At 62.9% G+C, this 15,352-nt stretch overlaps 1 protein-coding gene across 1 annotated transcript in view; it reads left to right on the forward strand.

Annotated features, from left to right (window-relative positions):
* The first annotated feature begins 246 nt into the window (after positions 1-246).
* Positions 247-15,352, forward strand: part of FIBCD1 (fibrinogen C domain containing 1) — a 35,309-nt gene continuing 20,203 nt past the window's right edge. The window contains exons 1-4 of the mRNA XM_004423587.3: positions 247-395; positions 9,548-10,027; positions 14,034-14,193; positions 14,657-14,793. Coding sequence (XP_004423644.2) covers positions 324-395; positions 9,548-10,027; positions 14,034-14,193; positions 14,657-14,793 — 849 coding nt within the window. The 5' untranslated portion in view covers positions 247-323. The remainder of the gene's footprint in view (positions 396-9,547; positions 10,028-14,033; positions 14,194-14,656; positions 14,794-15,352) is intronic.

Genomic DNA, 15,352 nt, shown 5'->3' on the forward strand with positions numbered 1-15,352 from the left:
GGAGGGAGGGAGGCTGGAGAGGAGCGCGCAGGGGGAGGCGCGGGAGCGGGGAGCGGGGACGGCGCGCAGCGCGAGCGGCGGGCGGGCGGGCGACCGGCGGCTCTCGCGCTCCCGCTCCGGCTCTCACCCGCACACACCGGGACACACAAGCGCACACCACACACACACCCACGCCCGCTGGCCCAGGCGGCCCCGGCGCGGGGCACCGAGGCGGGGATCCGGCGGGCAGAACGCGCCCCGCGCCCGAGCCCGCGCCCACCTCGGCGCCTTTGCGCTCCGCAGCGGCGCGCCTCGCCCCGCGCCCCCGCCAGTCCTGCCGGAAGATGGTCAACGACCGGTGGAAGACCATGGGCGGCGCTTCCCAACTTGAGGACCGGCCGCGTGACAAGCCGCAGGTACGCGCGGGCCCGGGGCGTGGGGACACGCGGCGCGCGCGGTTGGCAAGGCGGTGGCCGCTCCGGCCTGTGGGGTGGGCGCCCAGCGTGGGGCTGGAGTTTGGGGCGCACTCCCGCAAGGCTCGGGAAGCCCGGGGCAGAGCCGGCGCCCTCCTATCCTCCTCCCCCAGAGGAGGCTTCAACTTGGGGTTCGGGGTGCGGAGGGGGCGGCACCCCTGCAGGAGCCGCGCGCTTGGCGGGCCGGACCCCCCTGCGCCTCCACCAGACTCCCGGTGCACGCGTGTGCAGAGGGAGTAGGGGACCTGTAGTTCCCAGTGTGACCAGCCCTTTAGTTCGCCGTGTGATCACACAAACCCTCTCGCCGAGTCTCTGTTTACTTACGGCGACAATGGGCATCTTCACCACTTACTAAGTGTCCACCCTGGGCACCACCTTGTGCCAGGCACGGTACCCTGAGCTTCAGGAGCAGGACACGAACCCTTGGATCTCCTCTGAATCCTCACGCTTTAGCCAACGCCCCCCACCTACAGCAGAGGATCAACACATATTTGCCACATGTGGGCACGCTGGGTATTGGGAGTGTCCGGCTTTAAGAGGAGGAGAGCGAGGCTCAGGGGGGGTTGCTTCTGCGGACGCCACGCAGCTCTACTGGGATTTGAACCTGGGTCCGTGGGCTCCAGGTCTGTTCACCCCGCGCTTCCTGCTGCCTCTTCCAGTGCAGGGGAGGGAGGCAGGCTTGGGGGGTGCCCACAGCTGTGCCCCAGAAGGGGGGTGAGGGCAGAGCTCCAGGGCTGGCCAGAGAGGGGGCTGGAGACCGGACGCTGAGTGGAGGGGCAGCCCTGGGGCTGCCCCAGGCCTGGCTGCCAAGGGACTGGAGCAGGCAGGCGAGATGAGCAGGCTGAGGAGAAGAACTAATGGGGCTGCCCGTTTTAAATTTCAGATTTCTCCCAGACAGATGTCATTGGGGAAGGAACAGTTCTGTTTGCAGCGGCAGGAGGGGGGCGGCAGGGGCGGGCCTTGGCGGCCCCTCACTCTCAGGAGCTGCAGCCGGCTCATTCTGTCTGGAGTGACGCTGCTGTGGTGTGGGGGCCCAGCCCTCTATAGTTTGCAGAGCTCTTTCCCAATCACCTGCACAACCTCGCTTCCCGCAGCAGCCTGGGAGCTAGGCACGGATGCACATTCCCACGGCACATGCGGATAGTGGCTCAGAGAGGTCGAGGCATGTGCCCAAGTAACACAGCATGTTAGCAGGAGAGCAAGGATTCGAAGCCAGGTCTGACCCCAAGCCTCTCCCAATGCCTCCTGGTCTCTGTTCCTCGTTAAGTCAGGTCCACGCCCAAGCCGTCCCCAGATAAAAAGTCCTTGCTTGCTGAGATCTGAACTTCTCTCCTTGATCAAGAGCAGTCTTACCTCCTAGACTTGTCGTTCAAGGCCATCCCCAGCCTGGCCCATTCTCCCTTCCCATTAGCCCCCTTACTGGCATTGACTGCTTGTCATTTGTCAACCCCCCAGTCCCACACCAGGCTGCCCATTTCTAAGCCTTTGCTGTCGAATCTTGTTGGCTCCAACAAGCTACCCAATACACACACACACACACACACACACACACACACACCCCTTCACTTGGGGAAACCCTACATAGACTTCAAAACCTACTCAAAAACCACCTCCTCCAGGAAGCCTTCCCTGATGCCCAATGGCTATGCCTCAAAGTCCCAGCAGCATTTAGCCTGTGCTGCTCAGCCACCTTTATTCTCATTGCCTTGTCCCAGCCCCGAGTCCTGCCTCCACCAGGAGCTCCCTGAGGACACACGTTCCTCTGGGTCCCCATCCCAGAATCTCCCCCTGGGTCCAGGCTCTCTGCCTTTCCATGCAACTCAGGTTGGGAGCTGAGGGATGCTTGCTGAAATGAACTGCATGAAGCGGGGCCAGGAAGAGTGTGGGAGAGGAGCCAGCAGGTGCTGCTGGGTCTCAACGGTAGGTGGCTTCTGGGGGATCTGTTTGCAATACGGCTTCAGGGCCTCTGGGGCCGGGCCCAGCCTCCCTCTGCTGCTCCCTCGGGACACGTATTCCAGCTGCCACCAGGCCAGAGCCCAGCTGTCTGCCCCTTGGCATTGGATGCAGCTGAGGGCTTGTGGCCCTGGGGCCTGGGCCAATATCGAACACCCTCTCCCGTCCCCTCTCCTTTGGTGACCCAACATGTAGACAGGCTGTCCTCTGTGCCAGCTCCAGGCTTGTCTGGAGCTTCAGATGAGAGCTGAGGCCCTTCCTGCGGCCACAGTGCTGGCCCTGGTTCCCTCCGGGCCTGTCCCCTGGGGCCTGGCCTTCTCTCCCTCCTGCCTCTAGTTCTTCTCGGCCATTGACGTGCTGTGTGACTCTGGGTAAGTTACTCCCCCTCTCTGGGTCTGAGCTTTACCATCTGCAAAATGGGAACAGCGATCCCGGCTTCCTCCTCACTTCCCATGGGCTGTTATGAGGGGCAAAGGAGACCCTGGTGTGTTTTGCAAACTGTAAAGCCCTGTGCACCTGTGAGAAGGGTGGTTCTCAAAGCAGCCTGTCCCCTTTCACAGGCTGTCAGTGTCCTGATCTCCCCTCTGCCCACCAGGGAAAGTGATCTGACCGCCCAGCTCCTGTCAGGAGGGCGTGGCCGAGGTTCTTGAACAGGGCACTTCCTCCAGGAGCATAGATGCCAGGGCCACACTCCGAGCACCAGCTGGGCTCCTCTCTACACCTCTCGTTTCTTAGTCACAGCCACCCTAGGAGGTTGGCAGCACAGACGATCAACCCATTTGACGGATGAGGAAACTGAGGCTCAAGAGAGCTGGAGCCGGGTCCTCCCGGACAGCAGATGAGACCGGTGGGAAGATGAAGGGCAGAGAGCCTGGCCGTCTCTTCGTTCAGCCTGCTCAGCGCATGATGTAATTCCCAAGGCGAGAGCCCCAGCGTCCAGGCTGCGTGGCTTCCGGTCACCCCCACCCGCCGCTGCCGATGAAGGGCCTGCGTCCAGTGTTGCTGTTTCTGGGGACCGCCTCGGGCCGCTTCTGTTCCGGGCCTGTCCGGCCGCAGCTCCTCATTTGCTGGGTGACCTTGGACAGGTGGCCGACTTCGTTAGAGCGTCCTTCTCCCCATGTGAACGAAGGGGCTCTCACCCCCTTGGGGCGGGAGATGACGGGGATGCTTGCCAGGTTCGGAGTTGCTCAGATGAAAGGGTCTAGAAATAGACATGCTTCTTCCAGTCCTGGAGCGTGGGGCAGGAAGTCACCCTGTAACCGGCTCCTCCTAGGGTGGGGTGGGGGCTCGTTTCTGAGCAGTCCCCAAGTCAGGCCACCTGCAGGGAGGCCGACCTCTGACCTCTGCCAGGCAACATCTCTTGATACTTTCGAAACTTCTAAAAACATGCCAGAAAGAAAGAAAATCTCGTTGGGAAGTTCTTCCTGATGTTTAAACTAAACCTTGCTGCATTTAATTCACTCCGTGACTATTTATAATAAATAAGTCCCTACCTCAGCTAGGGGGTACAGCCGTGAACTCGGCTGTACTGGGCTTAGAATCTGGGGGGGACAGACTCACCCGTCAGGTGTTCTTACAAACCATGGTGGGCGCTGTAAAGAAAAGGACGCCTCTCTCCTTGTTCCTGGGGTTTGGGTTGAGGTCACTGTCAGGCGTGGTTGGGAGAGGAGGGGGGTGAAGTAGGGGAGAAGGGGCTCGCGAGGCTATGAGTCCAGGGCTCCTTCCTTCTGTCATTCCCTGCCCCTCCTCTGGGCCGGCCCTGCCCCCCGGAGCTCCCCACCCACCCCAGGGGTGCGGCTGTGGTGGGGAGGCGGGGCCGGGCGTGCAGAGCTGGGCAGCATTTGCCAAGTCTGCCCTCAGAGGAGACCTGGGTGTGTGGGGGGAGTGAAAGGAGCAGACGGGCGGAGAGAACAGGGCCGGTGGGGGTGGGCAGGAGCCCGTGGGTGCCCCGGGCCGAGGGGACGAGCGGGACCTGCTCCTGACACCGTGGTGGTTCTGGAGGGGTCCTGGCCTGCTTTGCTCTCAGGAGGGGTCCTCCGCTGCTGTGTGGAGAGGGGGTTGGCGGGGCTGGGAGGTGGCAGGGAGGCCATGGGGACATGGTCACAATGATTTAGAGGCAGATGATTTCGAGGCTTGGACCAGAGCAGAGCTGGGGACCTGGGGACAGAGGGGACCGGGGGATTAGAGGAGGCGGCGTGGTAGGGCCCGGTGACTGGCTGGGCGTCGGGGGTGAGGGAGGGGGCCCCAGGGAGGTGCTCAGCTTTCGAGGGGGCAGCCGGTGGGGTTGATGCCACCTGCATGGGAATCTCAGGAGGGCTCAGGTTTGGGGTGGAGAGAGCCTGGTTTGGGGGTCACTGGGCTGGAGGCTGGGGTGGGCCAGCCGGGAGGCCAGGAGCTGTGTGTGTGGTGGGAGGGTGGGCAAGACCCTCACAGGGAACATCTGGAGACCCTCCCGCCCCTGAAATGGACCCAGAGCCGGTGCCCCTGGGGAGTGACTGAGCTCAGGGAGCTTGGAGCCTCTGGGGGGTGGACTCGGCAGCTCCCAGGCCCTGTCTCTTTGTCCCCTGGAACGCCTCCAGCGAGTCCTCCCGGGACCTGCCCAGCGGCCTGAGGCTTCAGACGCCCCTCCGTGTGGGTTGCACTTAGGAGGCCCCAGCAGGACAGGGGCTCTTCCTCAGGGCTCATAGGACAAGCCAGCAGCCTTAGGGACTTCCTAAGTCTTTGGGACCCCAGAATTTCAGGGCTCCCAAAGCAGAACAACCAGCCTCTCACCTAGGGGTCCCTCGGACCCGCCCCGTGCCAGGGCCAGGGACTCAGAGTTCAGCCCAGGTCAGGAGCCCTTTGTCCAGCGGTGGAGCAGATGTAGGCTACTGGGGAGAGGTGAAGAGGCTCCCCCAGCGGCTCTGGGCTGGGGCAGGGTCTGGGCTGCCCACCCTCCCCATGATCCCATAAGCCCACCTGCAGCTCTGTGCCTGAAAGCCCCCTGCCGGGCCCCAGAGCACATACCACCCACCCTTGGTTTTCCCAACCCAAAGCCCTATGATGTATTTCCATCATGATGAGTAGCCATCCTGCCTTTGGCTGGGGTGTTCCTAGGAGATGGGGGGCTTGGAGCAGCCTGCACCTGGATCTAACCTTGCCTGACCTCCCCCTGGAGGGAGACTTTCTTGTTCCTCCTTTGGTAGGAGGAGTATGGTCTCCCACCAGCGACTCCCGCCCCCAGCTCCCTTAGAAAATGAGGAAGAAGAGCAGGTGCGGGCTGGCAGGACTGCCTGGCAGAGCACCACACCCGCGAGTCCCTTCCTCCGTGTCCCTTTCCTCCACCAGACCCCATGGCCGCCTCTGGAGGGACTCAGAGGAGGCGGCTGGGACAGAGGTCACCCCTCAGTTGAGGCAGCTCTGGGGCTTCCTGCCCTCTGCCTCCCTTGGCGCATGTCTGTCTTGTCCTCCCCTTGGCCGGGGCTTCCTGAGCAGCCACCGCCCCGGGCTGGCACTGGGGTCACGCAGGGGACAAAGCCACCTCCCTCCAGCTGGGAGTTCACCCGGGTGGTTAGTGGCAGCAGTGGGCCTTGAACCTGGGGCTCCTGGCTCCTCTCACACCCTCTGCCTGGGCCACCTTCTGTCTCCTGCCCCTTGCCCCTGGGAGGCGGGGCCCTGGGAGCATCCGTGCGCCACCCCGGAGCCCGGGGTGCGCACCCCGCGCTGTCACAGTCAAGGCTGATGAATAAGCTCCAGCCCGGGGCGTGCTCGCTCGGGTTGCTCGCGCCCAGAGCCCCCCTTATTATCTCGGGCAGATTTCTTTGCGAGGCACGTAAACGACAGCCTATAAAGAGAGCAGTGCTTCACGTTTAAGGTGCTCTCCAAAGACTAATTCTCCTCTGCGGAGCGGCCTGTTTCATCTCCAAGCTCCAGGTCCCCCTGCCCTCGGGGGACCCCCTGCAGCCTCCTCCAGCCCCTCCCCCCTCTGCACCCTCTGCCTGCCCTCCAGGGACTGGGGGTTTCGGTAGAAGCGGGTGCTCAAGAGGGCCAGGGTCCCAGGGACGTGGGGGGACGGGGCTGGCCACTCTGCCTCGCCAGCTGGGGGACCTTAATGCTCCTCAGTCGGAGGACGTGGCTCGGAGCTGCTCGGGGCAAGGTGTCTCGTGGTGATTCCGGGAGGGGCCTGGCGGGGCCTCACTTGCTGACACAGCTTTGTGTCTCAAGCCCCGGTCACACTTCAGGCAAAGGAAGGAACACGGTGGGCTCTCTCAGCCGGCAGCTGTGGTGTAGACGGTGTGAGTCCAGAGTCACCCGGCCCCGGGTGCGAATGCTGGCGCTTCCCTTGCCCCTCGTGTGACCGGGGCGGGGTCTGCCGCCCTGGAGCTTCAGTTTTCCCATCTGCACGCGAATCCCGCCACAGCAGGGGTTCCCTGGAGGTCTCAGGGGTGGGAATGCAGTAGTGCTCAAGGAGTGGCGGGGATAATGGGGGCCCGTCTGTCTGGAGGCTGCTGAGCTGCAGGTGCCTGGGGAGTTGGGGTGGCCTGGAGGTGGCCTTCATTCCGTGTCAGGCCGTCAGAGGTGGGCGCAGGGTCAGAGGCGGCCCTGCCTCGGGGTCCAGGGCTCAGCGTGGAGGTCGTGAGCCTCTGCCCAGGGCCTCCACCTGCCGCGCCAGCATTTCACGGAGAGCTGACCTGGCCGGTCTGCTCTTCCTTCCCTCCGCCCGACTGCCGGCCGCCCTGTGCCGCGCGGCGAGCAGGTCCCTGTCCTTGGGGCGCTCGTGGTCCAAGGCGAGTTTCCGGGTCCTGGGATTCGCCGGCCCCTGAATCTCAGCTTCCCTGTCTCCACAGCTTTCCTCAGATTCCCAAAGGGATCCGTGCCCCAGAAGAGGGTAGAGTCACAGTCCAGGGCACGTGAGCTCCCTCAGGGCAGGGCGGGGAGACCACCTGCCACTGCCTCCTCAGGGACAGGCCTGGAGCCTGGCTCGTGGGGACACCCATGAATGTCGACTGGACGTGTGAATGAGTGAATGAACGAAGTCAGAGGGGATGACTGTCTGTCTTGCTAAGTGTTACCATAGGGGGAGCAAGGGCTGTGGGAGCACGGAGGAGGAGCCCCTCTCAAACTGGGAGGAGGGCTGAGGACACAGTCCAGGAGGGCTTCCTGGAAGAGGTCACGTCTAGCTGAGCCCTGAAGGAAGAGAGTGAGTTAGGCTGTTGGAAGAGGAGCAGGGAAGCGGATGCCTCAGGCGGAGGGAGCAGCCTGTGCAGAGCTGACGGAGGGGAGCTAAGGGTTCAGGTCCGGCTGGAGCAAACCATCTAGGAGTGTGGAGCCCGGGTGGAGGTGCGCCCCTGGGGCCTGGGCAGGTGCGGAGAGAGGAGGGGTGGAGCGGAGAGAGGAGGGGTGGAGCGCTGAGTCCCGGGGCCTCCGTCACTGCAGGGGCAGGCTAAGGACTTCTCGCCCTCATCTCGCCAGCAACACAGACCCCCTCCTTGGGGGTCTGCGTGTCCACCCGCACTTCACCCCTGACCCCATCCTCCTCTGGTGCCAAGTAGGAGATCCAGGAGTTCCGTGTAGAATTTGAGTTTATGGAAGAGAAGCCTTGGCTTCTACTGTATTCTCCCCTGGTTAGACCAGTGATGTAAGAGGCATCGCTATTTTATTATCACCAGGAAAGCAAGCAAGCTGTTGATTACAATCGTAAGAAGCCCTCCAACGTCGGAGATGTTAAACTGTGAAGAGAAGGTGCCTCGTAGCATCAACGACACAGAAATAACACTTTGGGTGGACAATAAAAAACCAAACCCGTCCAGATGCTCTGTGCACATTGATCATGAGATAATAAAAGCCACTAATATTTATTGCACAAGCACAGTGCGCCAGGCGCGGCTCCAAGGGCTTTAATATACTAACTCATTTGAAGACGCATCTTGAGTTCAGACAGTTGGAAATGTGGGAAAGTTCAGTCCTAGAAAGTGCCTGGCCCTGGGAGGAGGCAGCAGGCTCGGGGGCTAGTCAGCTCTGCTTCTAATCTGCTGTGTGACTATGGGCAAGGCCCTCGCCCTCTCTGGGCCTCAGTCTCCCCATGTGTCCGATGCTCCATGACTGCTCTGCAAGCTCCCTTTGGGCTGTGACTGGATCCAGTGAGTCTGGATTTGCTCCAATGTCTCGGTGCCTCCTTTAATTTACAAGCTGCCCTTGGGTTCCAGCTTCCTTTGTGTGGCCCCACTGGGGCCCAGAACCCAGTGTTTACTTCGCCGGCCGCCTCCGTTCACTGAGCACGTCCCTCTGCACAGCCACCCTGTCGCCACAGCCCTCGCTAGTGGTACTCAGCGAGGCTGTTTGGCGTTTATCCTGGGGAAGCTGGGGGTCTGCTCTGTGGGGCGGGAGGGGAAGGGGAGGAAGGAGAGAGGAGAGGGGGAGAGGAGGTGCTCGGGCTTTGGGACTCGGGATGTGGGTGCTCCGGGTGGAAAGGGACCTTCCGCGACGGGCGCCCACTACCCCAGGCACTCGTTCCACTGTGACAGCCCGACGATTTTTAGCATCGTTACTGACCCTCTTCCAGCTCTGTCTTCCTGGGTCTGCACGACAGGCACCCACGTGTGGGCGGTGGGTGTCATTACTGCTGCCACTTACAGGTGAGGACACGGAGGCTCAGAGAGGTGGAAATGGCAGCGTGGGGACCTGAGCCCAGCCCGTCTGGCTGCAGTGGGAGACTTCACCTCCGGCCCTTGCCAGCCCCGGGAGGGCTCCCTGGGGGGAGATGTGGCTGCCCCGGGCAGGCCCTGTGGGGCAGGGCAGGGCCAGCAAGAGGGAAGGTGTCTCTCTCTCCATTGATCTCCAGTCTCTCTGCCTCAGTTTCTCTTTTCATCCTCTCCATCTCTGTCTCCCTGCATCTCTCATTCTCTCGCTCTTGCTGCATCCTTGGGTGTCTCTGGGACCCTGTCTCTCATCTCTGTCCCTCTGTATGACCTCACCTCGTCCCCAAGAAGATGGTCCCATGAGCCTTGTCCAGGCCTCACACAGGCCAGAGACCCCATCCTGGGGCTGCCTGGGCCCTCCTCGCTGGGCAGGGCTGGAGGCCCAGGTCTGCCCCTGATGTCGCCCTTTCTCTCTCTTGTCCGTCCGTCTGTCCGTCTGTCCGTGTGCCCGGGGCTGGCCCGCAGCGGCCGAGCTGCAGCTACGTGCTGTGCACGGTGCTGCTCGCCCTGGCGGTGCTGCTGGCCGCGGCCGTCACCGGCGCCGTGCTCTTCCTGAACTACGCGCCCGCGCCGGGCACTGCGCCCCCGCCCGTCGTCAGCACCGGCCCGGCCGGGGCCAACAGCGCCCTGGTCACCGTGGAGAGGGCCGACAGCTCGCGCCTCAGCATCCTCATCGACCCGCGCTGCCCTGACCTCGCCGACGGCTTCGCCCGCCTGGAGGGCGCCCAGGCCTCCGTGCTGCAGGCACTGACCAAGCAGCAGGCCAGGCCGCGGCTGGCGGGCCACCAGGAGCAGGAGCTGCTGGACACCCTGGCTGACCAGCTGCCGCGGCTGCTGGCCCAGGCCTCGGAGCTGCAGACGGAGTGCGTGGGGCTGCGGAAGGGGCACGGCACGCTGGGCCAGGGGCTCAGCGCCCTGCAGAGCGAGCAGGGCCGCCTCATCCAGGTAAGGGGCAGGGTCTGCGCCTCCGGGTCTCAGCGGGGGGCCTGTGCTGGGTGCCTGATGTCCACGGCCTCACTTGATCCCCAAGTGCCCCGGGACCAGGGCCGGCTGCTATTCCCATGCACAGACCAGCAAACGAGGCTCAGAGAGGAGAGTCTGTCATCCCAGGCCACACAGCTAGTGGTGCCAGGATTCTGTGCGCCGTCCTGGTGACCCTGGGTATTTGCATGGCGCCCTGTGGCATCCACCAGGCAGGTCAGATCCAGGGCTCGAGGGGCTTCCCAGGCGCTCCAGTGCAGGTGGGATGCCGGCGAGGCAGGACACGGCCTCCGTCAGCCGCGAATCGAGGATCAAGGGCACAGGGCTGGTCAGTGGGAAGCCCTCTCCCGGCTGTGCCACACGGCCAGAGAGAGCCGCACCCCTCTCCACACACCCCCACAGCTCTCCAGGGCAGGAGGCACAGTGAGGGAGCCCAACCAGACCCTCAGCCTGTCCCCACTGCCGCTGCCTCACCCCTGAGCCAAGCCAGGTCGCAGCAGAGACCGGGTAGATCTGAGTGAAGAGTTTCCAGGGTTGACCACGCCTGGAGCACCAGCGAGAACTGCCTCCCATAGGACCAGGGATTTAGGATCATCTCATTGGTCTTCTGCCATTTTCCAGAAGAGAAAATTGAGGCCCAGAAAGGGGTGGGGATTTGTCCAGGGGGTGGCCAGGGCGGGCCTGGCATCTGACCTCCTGGTGCAGGGCCAGCCTCCAGCCCTGCACCCTGTCACCCTGTGACTCAGGTCCTCAGGGACCAGGAGGCGAGCCCCGCCCCCACCATCCGTCCCAGCCCTTTCCGGACACCCTGATGACCAGGCGTTCGGTCACCTAACAGCTCATGGGCAACGGGCCTTTTCCCTCGCTCTGGAGGCTGCAGCTGGAGAGATTGCAGTGCTCATCATTGCTGTCTGGGTGACTGATGGGAAGGCGGCCTCCCCCTCCCGGGGGGGGCATGTTCTGCCGCCTTCCTGCTACCCGCTCCATCTGCAGCGCCCCCACCCCTCATCAGCAGGCTCAGGGAGACCGCCAGACTTTCCGGGTGAGCTGGGCCCCCACCTCACTCTCCACATGGCTCAGGCCCTAGTAAGCAGGCCCGGCCCACAGACGCTCACCCTTAGGGCAGGGTGGAGGACTGGCGGGAGGGACCTGGGGGTCTCCCACCCACCCACCTTCGCAGAGGCCTGGAGCTGTTCCTGCAAGACTAATCGCTTTTCTGGGCCCAGTAGGGCCTTGGCTCACTTGATATATTTAATTCTTGAGAGAATGTTTAATTTCCCACAGACTCGGGGTGATTTCAGAGACCATGTGTCTTGGGGAGCACGTCACTGTGGCTCCTAGCTCCTCTTCTCCAAGCTTCCCAGACTCTCAGCTAATCAGCCCAGACCTGGGTTTCTCAAAGCAGTACCCATGGGCACCCCATGTCAGAATTGCCAGAGCTGCTTGTTAAAAGGCACGTCCCTGGACCTTATCCCACCACCCCCATCCCACAGTTCAGCAAGCCCCAGGGGGCCTCGTGTACACAGACGCCTGAGCCCCCTGGCCCAGGAGCGGCAGACCCAAGTGGTTCTGCCCTCAGGATTCGAGTTGGCAGAGCTGGGATCCCATCCAGGCTCCACCCAGGACCAGCTGAGGGACCTTGGGCATGTCAGGTGCCCCCCCTGGGGTGGGTCTCCTCACCTGTGGAATGGAGACAACACGGTCCACCCCCAGCAGGATGCTGGAGCTCCTGACTGCACAAGGCTCTGCCGGAGTCTGGCACTTGAGAGATGCCGTCTGCACATCAGCATCTCTGTTACCATCATGGTGGAAACTGTGGGTAAACTGAAGTTCCAGCCCACAGGGAGCCACCACTGAAAACCCTGTTCACAGTAGTAATGATGGGAGTCCCCCATGCGGGGCCCATGCCATATGTTAACAAGCACTTTGCAGCATGGTCGCCCCGGGAGGTGGGGGTCGTCACCCCATTCTGTGGAGGGGCAGACTGAGGCTCAGAGTGGTGGAGTGCCTTGTTTCAGCTCGGTCACACAGCTACCAAGTGCTGGAAGCAGCGCCTCTGATGTCACTGCCTCTAAAAGCTGCCGGCTCCTCATGAATGCATCTGTGCAGCTCAGCGAGCAGGGACTGATTCTCCCCATTAATTCGGGGCATGTTTATATGTACATTTTCAACTTTAATCATTTGCTGTTTAAACGGAGGTCTTCCTTGCCCGTTAGCAAGAGCGGGCCGTGCCTGATGCCTGAATTGTTCGAGTGTGTCGGCTTCGTCACAGAAGGATGGGCAGTCCCCTAGAGACTTAACCAATGAGCCCAGTGATCTTTGCCGCCACACCCTGCAGGGTGGCTCCCGCCCCCTACCCCCGGGGGCTGCCTGCATCCGGCTGGGGGGCTCCCCTGACAGGGCCTGTGTACAGGACACTGCAGTGAAGCCCAGGGAGAAATCGGCGGCTTTGCCGAAAGGCCCCCGCCAGGTCCCCACGCCCTTCTCCCCAAGGCGCAGCCTCACTGAATCACCTGCTCAGCCGAGGACAAACTGACAAGGAAACTAAGAGCTTTGCAGGGCCCCTGCTTCCAGACGAGCCTCGAATATACTTTGTAAACTGCCGGCATTGTATATTTTTATTTTCCTTCCTCGAACGAGCCCTTATCTGGCAGGTGACAGGTTCTGTGTGTAAAGACCCAGCAGGCTCCACGCTGGCTGGCTGTGGTCTGCTGCCGCTCCCGTGGTCCTGCAGCCTCCTGGAGCCCGGGGTGGGGAGGCTGCAGACCCCAGACTCTTCAGGCAGCGGGCAGAGCCGAGAGGTCCCCAGAGACAGTGCTGGACTTGCTGAGCTGCAGACCTCTGGCCCGCGATCGCGGGAAGGGTGGCCGTCGGCTCAGCGGTGGGAGTGATACACACAGAGGACACCCGCGGAGCCTCAGGCCCAGACCACGGGCTGTCACGAATCTCCCATCCCCGGGCCCCCCGAAGAACAGCTCCCATTCCTTGGGTTCACGGGGGAGGAAGCTGAGGTGTGGAGAGGTTCAGGGACTTCTCCAGGGTCATGCGGCTGCTGAGTGGAGGAGGGGCCGAGTCAAACCCCACAATCCACACAAGAGTCTGGGTCTGAGCCACCGTCCCTATTCCACCCCTGCCTGGGCTCCCTGCACAGTGACACAGTCCCGGGCTCCTTTCCTGCCCATCAGCCCCCGGGAAGTGGCCTGAGGACGTTCTCCATCAGGGACTTCTCCTTCGGGCCTCAGTTTCCCCATTTGTAACAGGGAGATGACAACTCAAGTCCGCCCTCCTGGCAATGCTGCGGGGTGAGGTGAGGCGGTGGACATCAGAGCGCCAGGGAACGCATGGGGGTGGGTGGGGTGGGCGGGGTAACCCAGGGTCCCCACCTGTGGAGTGCAGGGCCATCCCCTTGCTTTCGCACCTTGCTGGGGAATCAGAAGACACATTGGGTGAGGGGGTTTTGTCACCTGGAAGGTGCTGTACAGATTTGCATAATGAGGCGAGTACTGAGTGCCCTGCTGTGGGCCCCACACTGTGCTGGGTACTTCCCATGCGTTGTCACCAGTCCCCACAGTAATTGGGCCCGAGAGGCTGTGTGAGCCCCGTTTTGGGGCTTGGCTGAGTCACCCCGCAGGGGTATTAGTGGTAGATGGGTAGTTGAGTTTGAACCCAGCTCTGCCTGGTGCCAGGTGCTCTCTTCAGCGCACAGGAGGGCCTCCTGCAGTCACCTCCCCTGTGAAGGCACAGGAATGGATGAACAAGGCCTGGGGGCAGCAGGGGCACAGGGGTCTGCTGGAGCCACTCTGTCCCCTCCTACCTGAGCCCCTGTCCGCTGAATACTCAGACCGCCTCGGATTGGGGCTAGGGCAGGGCGGGGGCTGCCGTTGCACCAGGAGCCCACCTTCACCGGGGGGGTGGCCCGTGCTGGTGCCCACGGAGCCCCTGCCCCTCCACCCATCCCCCTGCTCCACAGCTTCTCTCCGAGAGCCAGGGCCACATGGCTCACCTGGTGAACTCCGTCAGCGACATCCTGGACGCCCTGCAGAGGGACCGGGGGCTGGGCCGGCCCCGCATCAAGGCTGACCTGCAGAGGGCCCCTGCCAGGGGATCGCGGCCCCGGGGCTGTGCCAACGGTGAGTGGGGTGGGGGGCTGCCTTCCTCGGGTGACCCGGGGAGCAGGGAAAGCAGAGGGAGGGTTACCCTACAACAGGATGCCGGAGCCCAACCCTAGTTCCACAGCGGCCCACGCTTCATGCCCCAGCACCATCCCCCCAGCCCTGATAAGGAACCTGCTGTTTCCGAGGACTTCCTGCCGCCAGGCAGCGCTAGGCGCCCTTCGTGCACCCTCCTGTTGAGCCCTCTCCCAGCCCACGAGGCCGGGCTCACTGTGCCCATTTTCCAGATGAGGAAAGCGAGGCTCAGAGAGGGTGCTCACTCACCCAGACTCACCCAGGGAGTGGCAGAGCCAATGTCTGACCCCAAGGCCAGTGCTCTGCAGCCCACATGGCATTGCCAGGTGGACAGACAAGTCAGAGAGACCCAGGAACGGGGGGTGGGGTGGGGACACAGCCTCCCTGACGGCCTGCCCTGTCTCAGGCTCTCGGCCGCGAGACTGTCTGGACGTCCTCTTGAGCGGACAGCAGGAGGATGGCATTTACTCGGTCTTCCCCACACACTACCCGGCTGGCTTCCAGGTCTACTGCGACATGCGCACAGACGGCGGCGGCTGGACGGTGAGTCTCCTGGGTTGTGTGCTGGCGTGGCCAGGCCCCGCTTCCTCTCGACCCCCTAGACGTTCAGGGCAGGCCCCAGGGTGACCCAGAGGCTGTGCACGTGAACCCGGGGTGCTGTGAATGGCCTCATCCAGCCTTACACCCTTGGCCCGGCCCTGCCTGGTGCCCTCTGGCCCCACAAACCTGCCCATAATCTCACCAAAGAAGTGCACACCCACAGAAACCTGCACAGGGCAGGTGGGCGTCGTGAGCTGACCCTTGGGGGGGCCACTCGGAGGTAGATGTCAGACCCGTCACCTGGGGTCACCTGCTGCTCCCTGAGCCTCGAGCTCTCCCAGAGCAGTGGTCCGGGGGTGTTGGGCAGGTTGGGGTTGGGTCCTGGGATGGAACACGCCACCAGGAATGCGTCACTAACGTGAGACCCAGGGTGGACGCGCGTGGATGCTGACTCAGTTATCCAGGGGATGGCGCGTGTGTGGGGGATGAAGGGGGAGCCAGCTCTGGGAGCAGAGACCCTGATGGCTTCCTGGCGAGGAGCTGTTGTGACTGCCGTGTGGTT

This window comes from Ceratotherium simum, chromosome 29, assembly GCF_057802395.1.
Source record: "Ceratotherium simum simum isolate JZ-2026a chromosome 29, ASM5780239v1, whole genome shotgun sequence".
Classification (NCBI taxonomy): domain Eukaryota; kingdom Metazoa; phylum Chordata; class Mammalia; order Perissodactyla; family Rhinocerotidae; genus Ceratotherium; species Ceratotherium simum.